This window comes from Denticeps clupeoides, chromosome 2 (genome assembly GCF_900700375.1).
Source record: "Denticeps clupeoides chromosome 2, fDenClu1.1, whole genome shotgun sequence".
Taxonomy (NCBI): domain Eukaryota; kingdom Metazoa; phylum Chordata; class Actinopteri; order Clupeiformes; family Denticipitidae; genus Denticeps; species Denticeps clupeoides.
This window is the reverse complement of record NC_041708.1, coordinates 31,719,270-31,738,474: the sequence shown is the minus strand read 5'-3', so window position 1 is coordinate 31,738,474 and position 19,205 is coordinate 31,719,270. Positions and strand designations below refer to the sequence as shown.

The window sequence follows — 19,205 nt, the reverse complement described above, 5'->3', positions numbered from 1 at the left end:
AAGAACTCAGTTGACTGCTGTTCCTTCCAACAGCAGCAGATGCCAGGACGTTATTCCCAGTACCGAATAGTTGCCTTCAGCACCTGCTCTTTCTCCAGTAGTGACTGTTTGCTTTTAAAGATGCCGCTGGTCCTCAGTTAAACAAATTGTTATTGCCTGTGAAATATTATCCTGCTTTGACCTGTTCAAATTGAGCGCGAGTTCTCCAAAACTATGGACACCCTTGAAAAAGAACCAGCCACAGCCTGGTCATAACCTTTTATTTTCTCTCCAAAACAATCAAATATAAATTAAGAATCACAACTAGGAACTGTTCGATATGAAAATACTTGTTATATATTGGCATTATCAATTTCAAACATTTCAGTCTAATGCAAGCCAACAGGGAAAAATTAGGATTCATTCATGAGGAAGATGTACTGTAGGAAACAAGCAACCTAACAAACATATTGCACAAGTGTCTAAGATCTTCTCCACATTTCTTCACCCATAATTGACTTCATGAGTGTTGTTTGAACAAAGTATGAATTCAAATAGTCAGCTTTTCCTCTCTCATGTTCCTCTTCTTCTACGATGACCCCTTTATAGTCCTGCTTAGATTGTGGTCTTACTCCACAGTGGAAACAGGTAAGCCAGTAAGAGCTCTAGATATGTCTTCTAGTTCCTGGAGAAAGCTGGTAGGAACAGCTTGGACATGCAGGGCGGGGGCAAACTCAGGCAATCTTCCCATCTTTTGTTGGGCGAGTAAGCACGGGCTGAAAGTATGGACGCCGGCATCAGACGGGAAAGTTCGAGGAATGTAAGGACTCAACAGCGCTTGTTCTTCAGTGTGCTGAAGGCCCTTTGGTTCTTGGCTTTGAAAGCCATGACAAAGTGCTGCGGGGCAATTTTCCCTCGGCCCTCCTCGTCTGCCTCACCCATGAAGATGTAGCTGAAGCCTGTTGAAATCACAGAAAAGGCCTGAATGCAGTGGCGGAACGGCAGAGACATTCAGGAGGGCCATAAATCAGAACAGTCACACCAGGCAGCCATCGATATGCTTATATACAAAGATATAAACATATTCACCTCTTCACTGGACACAATATAATAAGCGTCTGTCAATAAACATCGGGGGGGTTGAACGCAATTTGCAGTTCACCATTTAATTGAGTGCATTAGATCTACTCACAAACTCTATTTCCTGAAAGCATCTCCTGCCATTTCCATTCATTCTAGATGAACTGCATCCACAAACACTTTCGTTTCATTTCAAGCATAATACATTTCAGTGAAGGATGAATAATCAAAAGCCCTCAGTCGTATGACTAAATGTGCACCACCAAAGCCTTCTAGAATACATCCCAACTAGTGGCTGGTTGAAATGAAAGGCTTGAATGAAAATTCGCTCTGGGAGCTCGTCCCAGAAACACCCACCTCGTCTGACATGGGGACACTTTTTGCACAGGATGACAACCTTTGTGCTCATCGTCCTGCCCGCTTGCTGGATGGCTAAGTTTCCCTCCTTATAGATGTTGATAATGTTGATGGTGGCGAATGTGCTTCCCCCTCGCATCGCTGCAGTGATGACCGTCCCTGTTATCACTGAGGGAGGACACAAAATCAACTGATTCCGTCTCACAAGAAAGAACATACATGAATATAATAAAATACAAGTTAAAGTTCACAGAAAAATATCATATGCAAATTAAATGAAAAACAGTGTCCTCAATGTCCAAAGATAACATTAAAATGTTGAAAACATTATAACTACTGTTATATTAATTCATATAAATGTAGCAAATTTCACAGATAACGTTTGTTACTGAATGCTCATTTCTAAATGGCAAACACACTGTGGAAGCTGTGGACATGCCTTGTGCATCGTCCAACTCTCATCAGACCAGTTGCTTTTCCATATGCAAATCCAATGAGCCATGATTAAAAACGTCCTGTCTCGCTTGGTAAACACCCCAGGATACAAACATTTCCCAGTTCCAGCGGGTGGCTGGCGAGGCCGAGAGGAGCAACTCTGAATCAACACGTTCATTTACCAACAGCTTACCTACGGTCAACTGGCCTGCATTTACACTACGGCAACTGTGGCCCATACACAAATCCACTGTGCTCTTCTCGAGACGAAGAAGAAGAAAAAAAAAAATCAAGGAATCGCTTGAAAAACTTCCATTAATTTTCACCCCCTCGCCCTCCCCCCCGGCACGCGGCCAGACCTGTGCTGCGGCAGCTGCGCCCTTACCAAAGTTGCTGGAACAGTAATGGCTTTCGGGGGTTCCTTTCCTCTTGCATTTTTGCTGACAGAGTGCTGCAGAGTACTTCAAAGCTGTATGAGACAAACACACACACACACACGCTTAGGCAGAGAGGGAGAGTTAGGGAGAGAGCTGATATTACTTTGAAGCTCCACCCTGGAGCAAGTGTTTCCAGTGCACCAACTACACATGGTATACAGGGGTTTGCAAGTTATGCATATAAAATATATACTTTCATCTGTCCTTTAGAGGGTTTATTGTCTTCATTATGGAGCCTTGAGAACACCCACTGCATTCAGCTTTGGTCCAATCAGATAATCAGATAGCACACAGGAAGAGAGACAATGGTACGCTTTGAGTGCATAAGGTGAATGAGTGCACGTGTTCATTTGTGTCCAGGTGTGTCTCCAGTAGTTCAGACAGACCGAGAATCTAACTCCCACATATGGGCGTCAGAGGATGAAATGAACCGGACCTGGGCTGTGTGTAACAGATGTTATAGGTTCTCCAATTTTTTTCCCACCTCTCAGCGTCCTCACTTTGACTGACATTAAAAACTAGTTTACACTCTGGGTTACTTTGTTCCCAGTATGAATATTACTGACTATCATACACTTTCAATTAAGTGCACTGAAACACATGGCAAGTGAGAATAGTGGTGACAGTGGCGGTCTAGCAGGTAAGGAAGCGGACCCGTAATCGGAAGGTTGCCGGTTCGAATGCCGAGCAGCCAAGGTGCCACTGAGGTGCCACCGAGCAAAACACGGTCCCCACACACCTCTCCCCAGACGCCTGTCATGGCTGCCCACTGCTCACTAAGGTTGATGGGTTGTGTGAATGGTGTTTTTTTTAAATACAGCAGCTGTGACCAATAACAATAATCTTAAAGAACCGATGTCAGATGCCAAAAAAGGTCTTCAAACACACTGCTTTATGGTACCTACGTATGGGTCTTGTCGTTGTTGGCTGTGTTGTCGTGATTGGAGGTACAGTAGTTGTGGGGAACTTCTTGGGTCTGAACTTGTAGTGTCCAATAAACCCATCTGCCGTCAAGCTCAGATCTGAGAGGAACTGAATGAAGAGCTGATTGCCTTCAGAGAAGACTGGCCTGGTTGGAGGAAGAGACACACAGTTGCTTGCTTTAAATAGCATATTTTCATCCAAACTCAGGCAAATCCGTTTCAATAAGTTTAAATAGCTCAGAATGAGGGATGCATGAGAGTAATTACAGATGATAACAATCAAGGTAATCGGGTGCACAAGACATAGCAAAGAACATGAGACCTGAGTACCACGAAATGTCCAGGATCATGGGACATCTGACATAAAACCTTCAATGAACATTGTGTTCTGGGTGACAGAAAGAATTATCCAACACAGTTTAGCTTCTTGAAGATTCTTTCTAGCTATGTAACATAGCCAACATACAATCAATTGGCTGGCCAACAAGGTCATTATTTTTAACCAAATTTGTGCACCCAACTGTGTTCCAGCTGTGCGAGATTCCGGTATTATTTATCTTTTATCCTTTTCCATTATTTGTAATGGGTTAAATGGTTGAACAGCTAGTATGACCAGTATATATTCGCACTGGTCGTATCAGTCAAAGGACCCCTATTATTATTTTTTTTGCTGTTATATTGGTCTTAGTTGTCCCCTAATTCTATACCTGATGTCTCTTCACGAAATTCAGCCGTGCTGCAAAATTGCAGCTACTTTAAGCCAGTCACACGCTGAGATTTCCCCAGGTCACCAAGATCAGCTTAGGTTGACCAAGTTCGGTTTGCCATTGTAGCAGCCAAGACCAGCTACAACGAGCAGACACCAGCAAGTAGTTTTTTCAGGAAGGTTGTGAAGCATCCCACTTTCATGCACAGGAATGTCAAATCTATTCTAGGTGTTTTTTATTGGACATTGCTATTCAACGACCATCCCTGCATCAGAGATGAGCATAATATGGACTGACAGTGATGTGATGCAGAACTCTATGGAAAGGAGGGACTCACGCTGGAGGGCTGTCCCCACAGAACTTCCCAATCCTCTTGGCGTCATTGATCTCCCCTCCGTTGAAAATGGCAACATAGTCGTACCGGCAGTAGTTATCTCTCTCAACATCAAACTTCTCAAATTTCACTTCGATAATCTGGATGCACAAAATAATGTTGCCAAATGTCATATGTAAATGTGAATATGCCAGTGGTTTTATCGTTGCACTTAACACTGATATATGGCTATCAAAAATAAACATACTCATACACCTTTGATTTATTTTTCATGACAAATCCGATCCAGCGGTTACTGAGCAACGTCATTTAGGCAGCAGTGTGTCACAGGTGAAGGGCTTTTTCAAGAGATGTTGATATTGTGAGCTATTCCAGGCTTCCGAGTGGCTTTGTCAAAATGACAGGACTAACAGTGCCGTGGGTTCTTTTAGAGCATAATTTAGAAGAAGCCTTGAAAAAATGCACATGAAGAGTTCTCATACCTGGTTCTTGGGTGCCACTATATGCCAGGTACATGTCACTCCAGCTGGATAGTCCTTTTCTGGCCAGTTTGGGGTCTTGAAAGTCCCGGAGGGTTTCACCAGCCGGCCCCCACAGTACTGATCTCCTGCAGGGATAAAAGAAAACTGAGCTTCCACTCCCCCCCCAAATCTGTACTACATGCAACATAATTTCTTCAAACCACAGCGAAATTATATATAGACACCCCCCATTTGTGGTGAACTCGCATTTCCTTTTAATGAGCCGTGATGAAGGATACGCTATAATGCTCAGTATCAGTTCACATTTGACCACCATTCTGTTACTCCTACTTACAATGTGCTGTTGAAAAGGGTAACATGTGGCCAATGTCTTTTAGTATCATGGGAAAAAAAAAAGACGTCAAAGTGGAAATAAAGAAAATATCCTGCCTCCAGGCACCGCCGCGAGTTGTGTCCACCTGAAAAGCCCTCGGCGTGATCTCAAAGCCATATAAGGCGGTCTGAACATCGGCTGCACAGACACAGCAACGTCGGTTCAAAAGGACACAATAACAGAATAGAACTTAACTTCATGTCATCGGCTGAGCAAACGCTGGACAGAGGCCAGGGCAGGGACGGTGCTAAAGACAGCTCTGTTTCAGCTGTCGGCTCCTGCAGGACAGCGGGCTAAGGAGGACGGGCGGCAATTAAAATTCCGGCATGCTTGTAAGAATGGGGAGATGTTGGCCGCGACGAGCCAGGGCCTCATTGCCCTTGTCCTATAATGGTTAGATTGGTTAAAAAAAAAAAAAAAAAAAAAGGAGAGGCAGAGGTAGAAATTCCACATCTCACTGTAAACTGTGCACCAGTGTGTATCCCCCCGGGCTCCAGGCCTGTTTCTCCAAGCGTGGAAATATGGAAATATACGTGGAAATATACACAGCGATGCTATAAAAGAGCTGTACAAAGAGGAATAATCCTCTGTCACCTAAAGTGACCTTTTCGGGGGGAAAAGTGGGTGGCTAATGGCCTTGTTTTAGAGCTCATGTAAGCTTGGCCTTTGAACTCTCAGTCCAAATGACGAATGTCTTTAACCCAGTGTGCTTTAAACATGGCGGCGTTTACAGTTTTAACTGCTGACACGGCCACCGCACAGCCATAAATTGATAGGGGGGGGGGGGGGGGGGGGGGGATTTACGGCCGCACACAGTAATTCGTTCCACCTTGCTCGTGAGGATGCGCGGCGGAGTAAACTGCCAGGAAGCCGCTCCCAGCCGTGTTGGCGTCGGACACCATCTGCACGAGCATCTTGTTCCCGGTGGAGACGAGGGCGCCGGGCCTGAAGGTCCCACAGAAGCGGCCAAGCCGCTGGCCGCTGGTGTGTCCGCTGTAAACATCCACAAAGTCGTACCGGCACAGGTTGTCGCTCTCCAAGTCGATGAAGCGGAACGACAGGACCACAACTTTACCTTCGGCGACCTGTGCAAATGAGAAAAAAAAATTCGGATTCACGTACACATTTCAATAGGTGACAGGTGATAATGACATAATATATGACTACTATAAAGACAAGGTGGCCGAATGGTTAAGGTCTGGACTGCTAGTCCATTGTGCTCTGCACGCGTGGGTCCGAATCCCATCCTCGTCAAACTTTTCCATTTATTTTTGCTCCTTTGTTTCAAATCTTGTATATTTTGAGGGTGGTAGCCTAGTGGGTAACACACTCGCCTATGAACCAGAAGTCCCAGGTTCAAATCCCACTTACTACCATTGAGTTCCTGAGCAAGACATTTAACCCTAAGTCCAGGGGGGGACTGTCCCTGTAACTACTGATTGTAAGTCACTCTGGAAAAGGGTGTCTGATAAATGCCGTAAATGTAAGACTTTAACTTGCACAAAGCAAAACGTCATCATAACGCCATCTCAACACACCGGTACTGGATGCCAGCATCGGTCTTTAATGTATAACTACAGAAGTGTGGCCTTATGGCAACGACAACAACGAATATGAAAATGAAAAGATCATCGCGACAATTCAAAACACTTGCGTGCTCTGGGCTCTGGTGACAAACTACTAGCATCATGTCCAAAACTCAGACGCCCACATGGGCACCCCAAATTACTGAGGCGCAGCGCACTGCTGCGTCATTTTGGTGATCTCCCCACGCCACGTTTCTTGCGTCTATAATTATCGTACTCAAGCAAACCATAATGGTCGGGGGGGAATTTTCTTTCCCCGACAGTGAAGCCAACTCACCGTGATTCTCCACACGCATTTGGTATTTGGGGGATACACTCCCGGGTACCCCTGGCTACCTATGACGCCGGAGTCCCCCGTGAGGTTCCCACCACATCCAAAGCTCTGTCTGCGAAAGAAAAAGCGTTAGAAGAAACGAAAAGGGGGATCTGAGATACAATCTACGGAATGCGTGGCACGACGGAACCGCACCACGGCAAGCGACGCATTCCACCCCAGCCTGGCGCATTTAGCGTCTAATGCACGACCCCGTCCGGTTACTTTTTTATCCCGCGCACACACACACACACACACACACACACGCCGGAGGGGAAAGCGAAGAAGAGAAGGTACCTCTGCTGGCGGGACTGAGCCCGGATCCCGGCGAGCAGCAGCAGACCCCATGCGCAGAACCCGCTGCAGATCCTCCACCACATCGCTGCCTGGAACCGGACGGCGCGGCGTGCGTCTCGCGTGTTCCGTGGACTGAGAGATGTTGTATTCAGACGGGGGGGGGGGGGAGGAAGTACCCAGAAGTTCCTTGGGGAGGGAGTTTTTTTTATTTTTTTTTTTGCTGCTCTGGCTGCAAGCTGGAGCAGATGAATATAGCGTTTGTTCTGCGTGGTAGGAGGGAGCAGGCAACAGCTGTCCTTTCCCAAAAATCTGGGATCAAAGGCGGAAACACCGAAAAAAAGAGGGCATCGACCACCGGAACACCTGACTATAACTTCAAATACAAACATAAAATTTGACTTAAAATATAAAAGAAACCGAAGTGGCTGAATATTGCATTTTCTTGTAATTATCGCACACCTTAAAATGGAATGGATCGATGTATAAAATGTACCCTGAATATGACTATTACAGTATTGATTCATTCATTTATTCATCCATCCATATATTTCACCGATTCATTGATTCATCAATAAATAAAACAGCAATGAATAAAACAGCAACCCAGCCAAAAACCAGAACATACTATTATTTACAAGATAGATAGATAGATAGATAGATAGATAGATAGATAGATAGATAGATAGATAGATAGATAGATAGATAGATAGATAGATAGATAGATAGATAGATAGATAGGTAGGTAGTTAGTTAAATTGCACCATCTGCTGGTCTTATTTAGGCCATTGCAACTACAACAATTTTCTCAAATTGATTCATAGTCACAGGGTGACATATCCTTAACCTGTAAAATAAGTATATTTGACGTTTTATTATTAATTGTATCTCAGTGTAGTTTAGTGCATTTCTACAAAGTGCATTTTATTTTAACAATTTAGTGCATGTCATTTGTAAAACATCGAATGGTTATTTATGTATTATTTATGTATCACCTTTTGATAAAGTTGCATTTTGTTGTTGTTCTTGACCTTTCTAATACTAACAGATAATAGAAGCGTTGAAGACCAGCTGTCATTCTCCGGTACATAGGTAATCCACTAGTCAGTCTGGATTATATCAAAACTCGACAATCGATTAACGTCTTTACTTAGTCAAGATGGCGGACAAGACGCCTGGCGGTACGAACAAAGCCAGCGCCAAGGTACATGGAATGTCTTTCTCTGTGCCAAAATAAGGCGGTATTTGTTGCAAACTTTAATTAGTTGCTTTCCCCTAAATTAAGCGCACCGCACTTTTCTATGACACATGTCCTGATTTCGTGTAGTGAACGAGGCTAAATGCTAGTGGCTAAATAACATTACCTACCTTTTAGCCCCCAAGTGCAGAGCGTTACGTTTGAAGAAAATGTATTATTTTTGCGGGCGTTATGTTATTAAGTTGCATGTTGCTGTTCAGCCATTTAAATAAACGTCATGTGAGCGTCAGAGTGTCTGTGTCTCCGTGCTTATGTGATGTAAAGGCCTCGGCTAGCTAGAGCGATCGTGTTCTGGCGGTTTTTGTATGTAGATTTTGTACGTTTGATTTTTTATGTATTGGTTAGTTTGAATGTCCATCAGTTTTTTCCTAAAATATGCTAGAGGTCATTTACGAATTGAATAGAATGGTATGTACTAGATAAAGTATTGAAATTGTCCTGGTAAAGTTTAGAATCTGCCTGTCTCATGTTTCTTACTTTCTTGCCTTGCGAAGCTGAAGCTTCCTCTCTTCTGAATGGTTCAAGACTTCTTACTTATGATCATTTATTTCCTAGGCACTGTTTGAAAGCAAGCTGAAGTCTTTCAGCATTGGAAAGATGGCAGTAGCTAAACGAACACTAAGCAAGAAAGAACAAGAGGAGATCAAAAAGAAGGTAAAGCATTCACACGATACATATCACAGCTTTGGTACATTTTGAGTTTTTTTTTTTCTCCTCCCTGTTATGTGGTACCATTGTAGAGGACTAACCTTCAATGGTCTCATCATTCGGTTCAACTACGATTGAATGCCTCAATATCGATGCATGCCATATATTTTCTACTTGGTCACATGATGTTTTCAAATACAAGTGTTAAGGTCTCGTACACCTGTGGACAAGAAAATCGCCCACGGGGCTCAGAGCAAAAAGTATGTGTGTTTTCCTAAGCTCCCCCTAAGACTATAATGTATTTTAGATTTCTGGACACTCAGAGAAAAATCAGTTTTTCCCTCCATTCCTGCTTTGTGTGTGTTTTGAAGTGGCAGAAAGAACACTCGCCCGCTTGGATCCTATTTTTTGCACAAAAATATGTCACGTAGCGCAGATGTCAAAGTTCGACAAATAAGCGCTGTGTGTGAACAAGGCCGCGGAGAAACTCCTACCCAGAGTGCCGCTGTACTCAGATCACAGCGCTTACCGGCACGACTTTTTAACAAGAATTTTTATACCTCCGGCAGAAAATCACCCAGCAATATCGTTAATTATGTAATCAATTATGTTCTGCACTGCATCATTGCAATATTGCATCAATTATACGATTATAATCGTGAGTCTGTAAAAATGAAATAATCATTTGCAGGAAGATGAGAGAGCAGCTGCGGAAATTTATGAGGAGTTTCTTGCTGCCTTTGAGGGAGGAGAAGGCAAAGTCAAGACTTTTGTTCGTGGGGGGGTTGCAAATGCCACCCAAGGTACGTCTGAGTCAAAACTCATTTGCATGCTATGCTAAGTGTATCAAGCCTTGTAGAATTATAATACATCAAGTTTATAGCCTCTTCCGTTCTTCTGCAGAAGAAGCAGCTGGTGATACTAAGAAGGGTAAACTGTATAAGCCCAAGTCACGTTTTGAGAACAAGAGCTTTTTGCCCTTGGATACACCTCCACAGTTTTTAGCACTTGATAAAAGACACGTACGTACTATTCTGTGTCCATCTGATGATTTAAAAATACATTCACATGCTGTATATAGAGCTTTTAAGCAGTTGCTCATTCGTATTCACTGGTGCATTATTAGGCTTCAAAGAAGAGCAATGATAAGGAGAAGAAAAAGAGCAACCTAGAACTTTTCAAAGAGGAACTGAAACAGTAAGTCCCTTTCCCCCACTAAAATATTTCAAAATATATTTTGAATGCATCCTTGACTCAACTTCTCTGACACAGAATACAGGAGGAGAGAGATGAGCGCCACAAAATGAAAGGACGAGTCAGCCGCTTCGAGCCACTTTCTGGAGGTGATGGCCGGCGCTCCAGTGAGTGACAAATCAGAATTATTTTACCCCACTCAGAATTATTTTACCCCATTTCAGACCCACTGACACAGGCTTAGGTGTGTGGACTCACATGTCTGCTCCTCTAATCACAACTAACCTAACCTTTACCTAACCTCTATCTGTCAGTAACATTTACTCTGCCTCTCTGCTTTTTTTTTTTTTTTTAGTGGATGGTTCTACCCGCAGAAACCGGCCCAACAGTGGTAATTACATTTAAAAATGTGACCTGCTTTGGATAGACTAAACACATTTTTACACCAGTTGATATAATAATACCCCCCGATACCTTTCTTGCAGTGTTGGATGACTCTGCTCCTGGCTCCCATGATGTCGGCGATCCCTCTACCACCAACCTGTATCTGGGCAATATCAATCCTCAAGTAGGCAGCATTTTCATCATAGGCCTCTCCTGTGTGTTCTAACACCCTCTTGAAAACAAAGTTCCGGCTTTTGTATGCTGTGTTTGCTTAAGAGATATGATGGATAAGGAAGTATTTGTATCTGCTCATATAGCCTGATTACTGTACTTTAGCGTCAGTGTTCTGAATTAGTTCCTTTGTTGATGAGATACCATGCTGCTTTTGTTCTAGATGAATGAGGAGATGCTCTGTCAAGAGTTTGGGCGATATGGCCCTCTGGCCAGTGTCAAGATTATGTGGCCCAGAACAGATGAGGAGAGGGCACGAGAGAGGAACTGTGGATTTGTGGCTTTTATGTGCAGGAAAGATGCAGAACGTGCCTTGAAGCACTTAAATGGTAAAAAAAAAAAATTGAGATTAAATTACACGCATACATTGTGGCTATGCAGCTTTAAATTGATCAATGCATGTTTTTTCATACAATGGCACCATGTTGTTTTAAATTTAGGCAAGACTATCATGAATTTTGAAATGAAGCTGGGGTGGGGAAAAGGCGTACCCATTCCGCCCCATCCCATATACATACCCCCCTCAATGATGGAGCACACCTTGCCCCCACCACCCTCTGGCCTGCCATTCAATGCCCAGCCCCGAGAGAGGCTGAAGAACCCCAACGCCACCTTGCAACCCCTGCCTAAAAACAAGGAGGAGTTTGACAAGGTAAAGCCCCCTGCCGTGGAGGGGAACTTTAGGCCCAAGTGTCGATGGTGGCTTTCATGTTCTAGAGAGCATAATCTGTATAGATAAATCTTAGCATTAGCTTTTTTTTTGAGTAGCAGCAATGCAGGCTGATTTGATTTTGTGTGTGTGTGTGTGTGATTTGACTGGTAAGTGTGCAAAAGTAGATAATGTAAAACCATGAATGTGCTTTTAAAACAATATGTGTAAAACTGTAAGCAGTACAGGAAAGTTGTTCTATGCAGTATTCAATGCATTTTTCTTATTGTCTGTTAACAATACTCACATATTCTGTGTTTATTATCTGATGTGACTTCATATACAGACTCTGTCGCAAGCCATAGTCAAAGTGGTTATCCCAACAGAAAGGTACATGTTTGATTTTTTTTTTAAATTGGTGTAAACGAGAGAAACACATCCCATAATGATTCTAAAGTTTGAATGATTGGTTTGATTCATGCTGCTGGGGGTAGTTTGGTTGGATTGAGCAATAGTTGAGGCAGAAATAGATCCTTTCGTAATCCAGATCTTAGATTAGTTTGAGATTTAGTTTGGGGTTTCACCACATTCACCAGGGCCCTATGATTTCAGTTAAATGATGGAAATACACGGGAGAGCTTGTTGCTTAGTTAGTGACATGACATTCACAAGCAAAAGTTGCAAAGACTATTTATGAAGAAGTGTTATATACAGGTATGAATTTGATTTAAAACTATTTTATTTGAATAAAATGGATATTATAGGGCCCTGTTTTATTAAAACTTAGGGTTCCATCCCCTCTCTTCATGCCAACAGTATTTCTCATAGTGTCACAGTAGTGTTGCAAACTCACACCTATAGCGTGTATCAGACATACAGCACCTCCACTGGAACCCATGTGTTAACTACCTCAGTCAGACTACTGCTCAGTCCAACCGCACTCCCCCTGGCCTCTGTCAGTCAGGCATGGGCAAAGTTAATCTGGCCCTTGTTTAGCATTCCAACCACCACTTCCAAAGTCCCCCAAAGTCTCAGTGACCTTTGACATTGGCCTTGGTGAGCAGCACACGTTGAACTGTCTGCGGCAACGAGGGACCCTGAAAACATCATGGGATGGATTGGGAAAGTATACAGAGTTTTACCCAGACATTGGTATGGTCGGCTCCAATAACCCAAGTAAATGTGATATGTGTTTGAAAAATGAAATAAAGAACATCCTTTTGATGTGGTTTTGTTGGCCGCTTTAGGCTAATTTGCACAGTCGGCACCTCAACTAGATTTCTCTGGAAAATGTTCACATCCTTGCTATTCTTCAGTGTGACTTTTCTGCTTGTGTTTATGCAATATGTAATCAAATAACTTGGCTCTTCCTAAAACTGGACTTTTAGCCTATTTAGGCCAACAATCCTCTACTGCTTTGGTTCTGCCTTATTGCACGTGTATAGCCTGCTTCCAAAGCTGCTTTATTTATGATTATTTCAAGATAATTTATTTAGAATTATTTAATTCTATTTAATTGATAGAACCTTAACGGAGCATATTGTTTCTCTTTTAAGTTAGTGTTCTTATTACTTACTGCTTTTAATTTTTCTTACATTTTAGCCTGTTAGAGACATGTCTACATGGATTGAACTTGTTTTTTAAGTGATTGTAGAACAATTCTGGTGCTCTGATTGCTTCGTTATAAATCATAGTTGTTGTTTTTCCTATGTAATAATAACCACAATAGTAATAATGCATTGTCTTTATATGATTCACTTATAAATAGTCAAAGATATTTTACAGTAAATGTCATTGTGAGCACATTTTTGTTGAGTCATGTAAATTTGAGGCTGTTAAAATCGGTCAGAGAATAACTGTTGGATGGAATGCACTGAAGCTGTGATTTTTGTTCTGAATCCATTCGCTTTAACTGTGATTCTCTTGTAGGAATTTGCTCTCTCTGATTCACCGAATGATCGAATTTGTGGTGCGTGAGGGTCCCATGTTTGAAGCCATGGTCATGAACCGAGAAATCAGCAATCCTATGTATAGGTATGTTTTTTCCCCATTATTGTTTTTTCCCCTAATATTGTTTCCCCATATTGTTGCAGGAATACATAAAAATATTTATTATTACATGTGTCCTTCATGTTTCAAATTTTATCCCACAGGTTTCTGTTTGAGAACCAAAGTCCTGCTCATGTCTATTATCGCTGGAAGCTCTACTCCATCCTACATGTGAGTAGCTGGATCTATGATTTTTGACTTTGTCCAAGGCATATAACCAGAATTTCTTTTTTTTTTTTTTTTCTTTCTTTTTTTTTTGTAGGGGGATTCGCTGACAAAATGGAAGACTGAGGATTTTCGCATGTTCAAGAATGGGTCCCTATGGCATCCACCTCCTCTCAACCCATACCTGCATGGCACACAAGAGGAAGAGGAGGATGAGGAGGAGCAGGAGGGCAACAAAAAAGGCTCATTGAAGGAAGAGTATGTCAAATCAAGGCACCTATTTCTGTGTTTTGTCCTTTTGTAACCCTGTGACCTGTGTTACATAACAGGTTTTGAGTACATAGTAAAATGTTAGTCAGGTGCTTATTGGGCTGTGGTGGTTTAACCAATAAGGATGCTGACTTATGTAGGTTCAAATCCCGCTGGTAATAGCATAGTGGGTAAGAAACACACACCTATGAATAAGAAGTCCACAAAGTCCAAAACCACTTTCTACCATTTTGTTAGACTGTCCCTGTAACTAATGATTTTAAGTCTATGGAAAATGATGTCTCATAAATGTAAATGAACTGCCATTGTGCTACTGATGTCACCTTGAGCAATTTACCATCCCCATGCACTACTCCCTGGGCACTTTTCATGGCTGCCCACTGCTCACTAAGGTTGATGGGTTAAATGCAGAGGACACATTTCGTTATGTGCACCTATGCTGTGTATGTCTCAATTCCAAAACAACAATCACTTTCACTTATAGGGAGAGAGACAAACTGGAGGAGATGCTGAGGGGCATGACTCCCAGGAAGGCAGACATCGCCGAGGCCATGCTGTTCTGCCTGAACCACGCCGAGGCTGCTGAGGAGATAGTAGAGTGTATCACAGAGTCCCTCTCCATACTTAAAACCCCACTACCCAAAAAGGTGAACATTTCAGTTGCCTGTCATGATGTTAGCTGGGTTTAAGTATATCAGCATTGCTGTCTGTATGAATAATATAGTTAAATTTACCTTAATGCATCCTGGTTTTATTCTTAGCTATCGGAAAAGTCGCACACATGCTCTGAGCCTTTAGGGAACCTTTTTTGCAGATATAATACTTATCTGATTTTTTTCCCCCCAGATTGCAAGGTTGTATTTAGTATCTGATGTTCTCTACAATTCCTCTGCAAAAGTCGCCAATGCCTCCTACTACAGAAAATAGTAGGATTTCTCTTTTTTTTTTCCACAACTATGTTAGATTAATTTGAGGTTTGATTAATTTTGAGGTTTTACTTTGTCAGTAAAAGCTATATTAACCCATGATGTTATGTCTGTGCAGTTTTGAAAGCAAGCTTTGTCAGATATTCTCAGACTTGAATGCCACATACAAGTCAATACAGGGTCACCTCCAGTCAGAAAATTTTAAGGTGCGTCTTTCTCTTTATTCCTCACATTAAAGCTTAGAAGCAGGTTTGTCAGCTCACTAATTCGTGTTTTTACTTCTCATCCAGCAAAGAGTGATGGCTTGTTTCAGGGCCTGGGAAGACTGGGCCGTGTACCCAGACCCTTTCCTCATCCGACTACAAAATATCTTTCTGGGCCTGGTGAACCTCTCAGCAGACAAAGAACCTCCAACAGTTGTGATTGAGGTGAGAGATCTCTGAACTCTTTATTTAGAGCTGGGCTCATGTATGCACTATATGGTTGACTAATTTAATGTGGCCTCGGGTAATAAGGTACAGTTCACACTGTACTGTCTCATCTATCACCCGAGTTGTTACGGCTAAAGAAAATGTTAGAGGCAACATTGGAGGGGTTCTTGGTACAGCATTAATGATTTATCAGTGATCTGACACATTGATAACAGGTGACTGTAATATTCTGTTACTCTGCCTTTAGCCTGAACCTGTTGAGAGCCTAGATGGGGCTCCAATAGGTGAGGAGCTTGATGGAGCCCCAATTGAGGATGTGGATGGAGTTCCTATAGATGTGGCTCCCCTTGATGGAGCACCTCTAGATGGAGCACCACTGGATGACTTGGATGGTGTTCCAATTAAGTCCACAGAGGATGATCTCGATGGACTTCCATGTAACTACTCCCTCAGTTTTTTTTGTTTGTTTTTAACTTTTAACTTTTTTGTTGTTAACTTTGCTTTTGTATTTCACTAACTGTAATTATAGATGCATCAAAAATGTCAGCATTTAAGGTGGCTCCCTCAAAATGGGAAGCCGTGGACGAAGCCGAACTTCAGGCACAAGGTAAGTATGCTGCTACCGTGTGAAAAGTAATCCTGAAGACAGTAACCTATGCCCACTGTACTGAAACAAAAGCCTCTCTCCTTTCTGTGTCAGCGGTTACTACATCTAAATGGGAGGTCATTGAGCAGCCTGAAGATTCAGGGGAGCCAAAAAAGTAAGTAGAGATGACTGTTGAGTATTGGTAAACGTGTGAAACACATGCAGAAAGAGTATTAATAATGTGCAGTCAGCATTAGTGTTTTAGTATATGATCTGGCTGGTAGTCTGTGGAAAACAAAATTTAATCAAAGCAATGCAACAAAACATTACATATTTTGGGTGTTGCCATTTTAATTGGTAGCCTATAATAGATTGCTTCCACTGGTCCTTGTCCTAAATTTGGGTTGTTGGCTTTTTTTTCTGAATATGAGATTGTGGACTAATGAGGACATGTTGTCTCTTCTGCAGGGATGAAGATGATAGTGACAATGACGCTAAGAGCTCTCGCTCCGAAGAGCAACAGGCTTTCTCTAACCCTGTGAAAACAGACGTCAGTGACAAATCCAAACACTCAGAGATTAATGAGGAGAAACGTTCTAAACTCAGAGAGATCGAAGTGAGCACTGCTGTCAATCATACTGTTTTCATAGTATGGTTACCCAATCATTTATTACAACCCATAAGCAGAACTTTATTTAACATTTTTTCTCCAGCTTAAGGTCATGAAGTTCCAGGACGAGCTGGAATCAGGGAAGCGGCCCAAGAAATCTGGTCAGAGCATTCAGGATCAGGTTGAACACTACAGAGAAAAGCTCTTACAGAAGGTAATGGCTAATGCGTAGCTACTGGAAACTTATGCTGGTTCTAAACATTCCCAGTCAAAAGCGTTTTTTTCCTGCAGGAAAAGGAAAAGGAGAAACTTGAAAAAGAGAAAGATAGAGATAAGAAGGACAAAGAAAAAGAAAAAGCAGATAGCCGTTCAAAGGACTTCAAGAAGGAAAAGGAGGATTCAACATCAAAAGAGAGGTTTGTGCCATCACGGCAAGCAGCATTTATTGGTTTGGCCAATAAATGCCCTGTGGATGAATAAAATGTATTTTAGTTCTATATTTAGACCTAGAATTTCACAGCAGATGTTGAATCGTATTTTTGTTTGGTTGCCAGGAAACGCAGGCATAGCGCTTCACCCAGCCCAACACGGGGAAGCAGCCGTAGGCAGTCGCCATCTCCTCAGTCAGAGCGGTCCTACTCCAAGGATGTATCCCGGTCGCGGTCATCACACAAAGACTCGCCACGCTACAGCAACAAGAAATCTTCTAGAAGGTTCCTTTACTGACTGTTCTTTCAGTAATTACCAAAATTGTGTATCATCAAGATGGCTCTACATGCAAAATACATGTGTTTCTTGCCCAGGTCTCCTTCACCCAGAACACCAAAACGATCCCGAAGGTCACGCTCAAGAACACCGAAGAAGTCTGCCAAGAAGTCGCGTTCAAAGTCCAGGTCTCCACATCGGTCACACAAGAAATCAAAAAAGAGCAAACACTGACCGTCCGCCTCCCATTGGCCCTCTGCAGCAGTGCCCCACATCCCAGAACACTCTCATGTCCCCCCACAGCACTGACTATGTAGACCAAGCTGTTTGTGCCTGATTGCCTTGCCTGTCAGAATCATATGTTGGTTGTATCTCTGTGGGCGAGGCCATCTCTGTTTTATACTGTACAGTAATAATTAATTCAAGTACATTTCTTCAGACTGAATGTTATCCTTGTGCTTATTCACACATGTACCTGGTGTGATGAGTGTAGTCTTATTTACATATGTCTTTTGTTTTTGTAGTTCATTAAAGATTATTCATAATATATCATTGTTTTCTGCTTTTATATGAATCCAGGTATAGTAATTGGTATAACTTTTTATGCAGCATCTGTGTTTTTAGCTGTTGTGTTGCGGAAGCCTCAAAAAGGGGTTTCCTCAACTACCAGATAATGGTATGTTTCAAAATGGAATTTTAGCAATCCAAAAATTTATGAAGAGAGATAAAAGATTTTTTTTTTTTTTTTCCCTGACCATCTGACTTTGATTTGTATAATATATTTTAGGAACTTTCAAAAAAGAAGTTCTAGATTCAAGTAAAAGCATCTGCCAATACAGGTCATTTGCACATGCTTTCATAGTTTTAAAAAAATGTACGCGCACAAATCTCCTATCTTTCATCTCAGAATTTGTGGATTTTGATTTATCTGTGAAATCCTTCCCAACCAAATAATCTTTTCACTCTCACAGACAATGCAACAAACAAAAGAATCAAGTTCAATTTCAAACCTTCATATCCAGGGGCAGCGCCCACAGGGGCCTTGGCCCCATCTGAAATCTGATTGGCCCCCTGTATTGCTCCTGTCCTGTCACTCAATTATAGAGCTGCAAGTCTAAGCCCAAACTAGTGCTAATGAGACCAATTCGATACTGAAGCGTCAGTAAAGTTAACAGAAGAACAACACTAGAAGACCCTGTGGACGATGTTTTTCATCTGATAAACAAATTTGATAAGTCACTTACAGGAAAAAGAAAGAGTAAAATCCTTCTTCCAATCAAAATGGCAGATGTCTTGTTGCCTCCCTTGTTGTTCAATTATGCTCATATGAGGCAAAACGGCACTTCTTTTTCCATAGGGAAGCAGCCTCCGTAAAGAGGAGGAAAAATAGCTGAAAACTCAAAAAAGTGACAAAGAAATCCAGTGCATCTACCGAGGCGTTCACTGATGGTGGGATAATTAAACAGGCTATAACCACAGTTTTGCAATCTTTATTCCTGTAAAATGAAAAATAAGACTGCCTGCTATTGAAAGAGAAGGTGTGTCCAAACATTTGGCCTGTACTGTACACAGAGTCGGGTAAACCAGGGGCAAACCCCTAGACGCCATGAAACCCCACCCGGATCAAGGCCGGAACTGTGACAAAAAGTTTAATATTGTTATCCTGTGAAATTGCACAGAAATTCGCAGAATTCTTCAACCATTCATTTTTCATTCGCTAACATCAAAAGTGGGATGCAGAGACATTTTACATTTTATAGCATTTATCACATCCCCATATCCAGAACAACTTGCAATCA

The 19,205-nt window shown here is 42.1% G+C and overlaps 2 protein-coding genes across 3 annotated transcripts; one reads left to right on the top strand and one right to left on the bottom strand.

Annotated features, from left to right (window-relative positions):
• Window positions 1-245: 245 nt before the first annotated feature.
• On the bottom strand, window positions 246-7,443 carry pcolce2b (procollagen C-endopeptidase enhancer 2b). Its single transcript, XM_028968005.1, has 9 exons — window positions 7,304-7,443; window positions 6,971-7,079; window positions 5,937-6,192; window positions 4,735-4,859; window positions 4,256-4,392; window positions 3,194-3,357; window positions 2,237-2,320; window positions 1,417-1,584; window positions 246-938 (listed from the first exon to the last, which is right to left on the bottom strand). Exons 1-9 carry the CDS (start codon window positions 7,384-7,386, stop codon window positions 808-810), a joined length of 1,257 nt encoding a protein of 418 aa, XP_028823838.1. The 5' UTR covers window positions 7,387-7,443; the 3' UTR covers window positions 246-807.
• A 965-nt stretch (window positions 7,444-8,408) lies between these two features.
• LOC114784608 (U2 snRNP-associated SURP motif-containing protein-like) lies at window positions 8,409-17,955 on the top strand. Of its 2 annotated transcripts, XM_028970108.1 has the most exons (26): window positions 8,409-8,504; window positions 9,114-9,212; window positions 9,898-10,009; window positions 10,110-10,228; window positions 10,333-10,403; window positions 10,479-10,567; window positions 10,756-10,791; window positions 10,886-10,968; window positions 11,179-11,344; window positions 11,456-11,667; window positions 12,011-12,054; window positions 13,594-13,698; window positions 13,818-13,884; window positions 13,976-14,136; window positions 14,633-14,795; window positions 14,995-15,074; window positions 15,193-15,280; window positions 15,365-15,502; window positions 15,753-15,942; window positions 16,035-16,112; window positions 16,206-16,266; window positions 16,560-16,707; window positions 16,805-16,915; window positions 16,993-17,117; window positions 17,256-17,414; window positions 17,505-17,955. In XM_028970108.1, the coding sequence occupies exons 1-26, from the start codon at window positions 8,460-8,462 to the stop codon at window positions 17,638-17,640; spliced, it is 2,886 nt and encodes a 961-aa protein (XP_028825941.1). In that variant the 5' UTR covers window positions 8,409-8,459; the 3' UTR covers window positions 17,641-17,955. The 2 variants fall into 2 exon arrangements, with proteins under 2 accessions (XP_028825941.1, XP_028825942.1); XM_028970109.1 differs by lacking the exons at window positions 8,409-8,504; window positions 9,114-9,212; window positions 9,898-10,009; ... (5 more) ...; window positions 11,179-11,344; window positions 12,011-12,054 and having other exon boundaries at window positions 11,565-11,667.
• The last annotated feature ends 1,250 nt before the right edge of the window (window positions 17,956-19,205 follow it).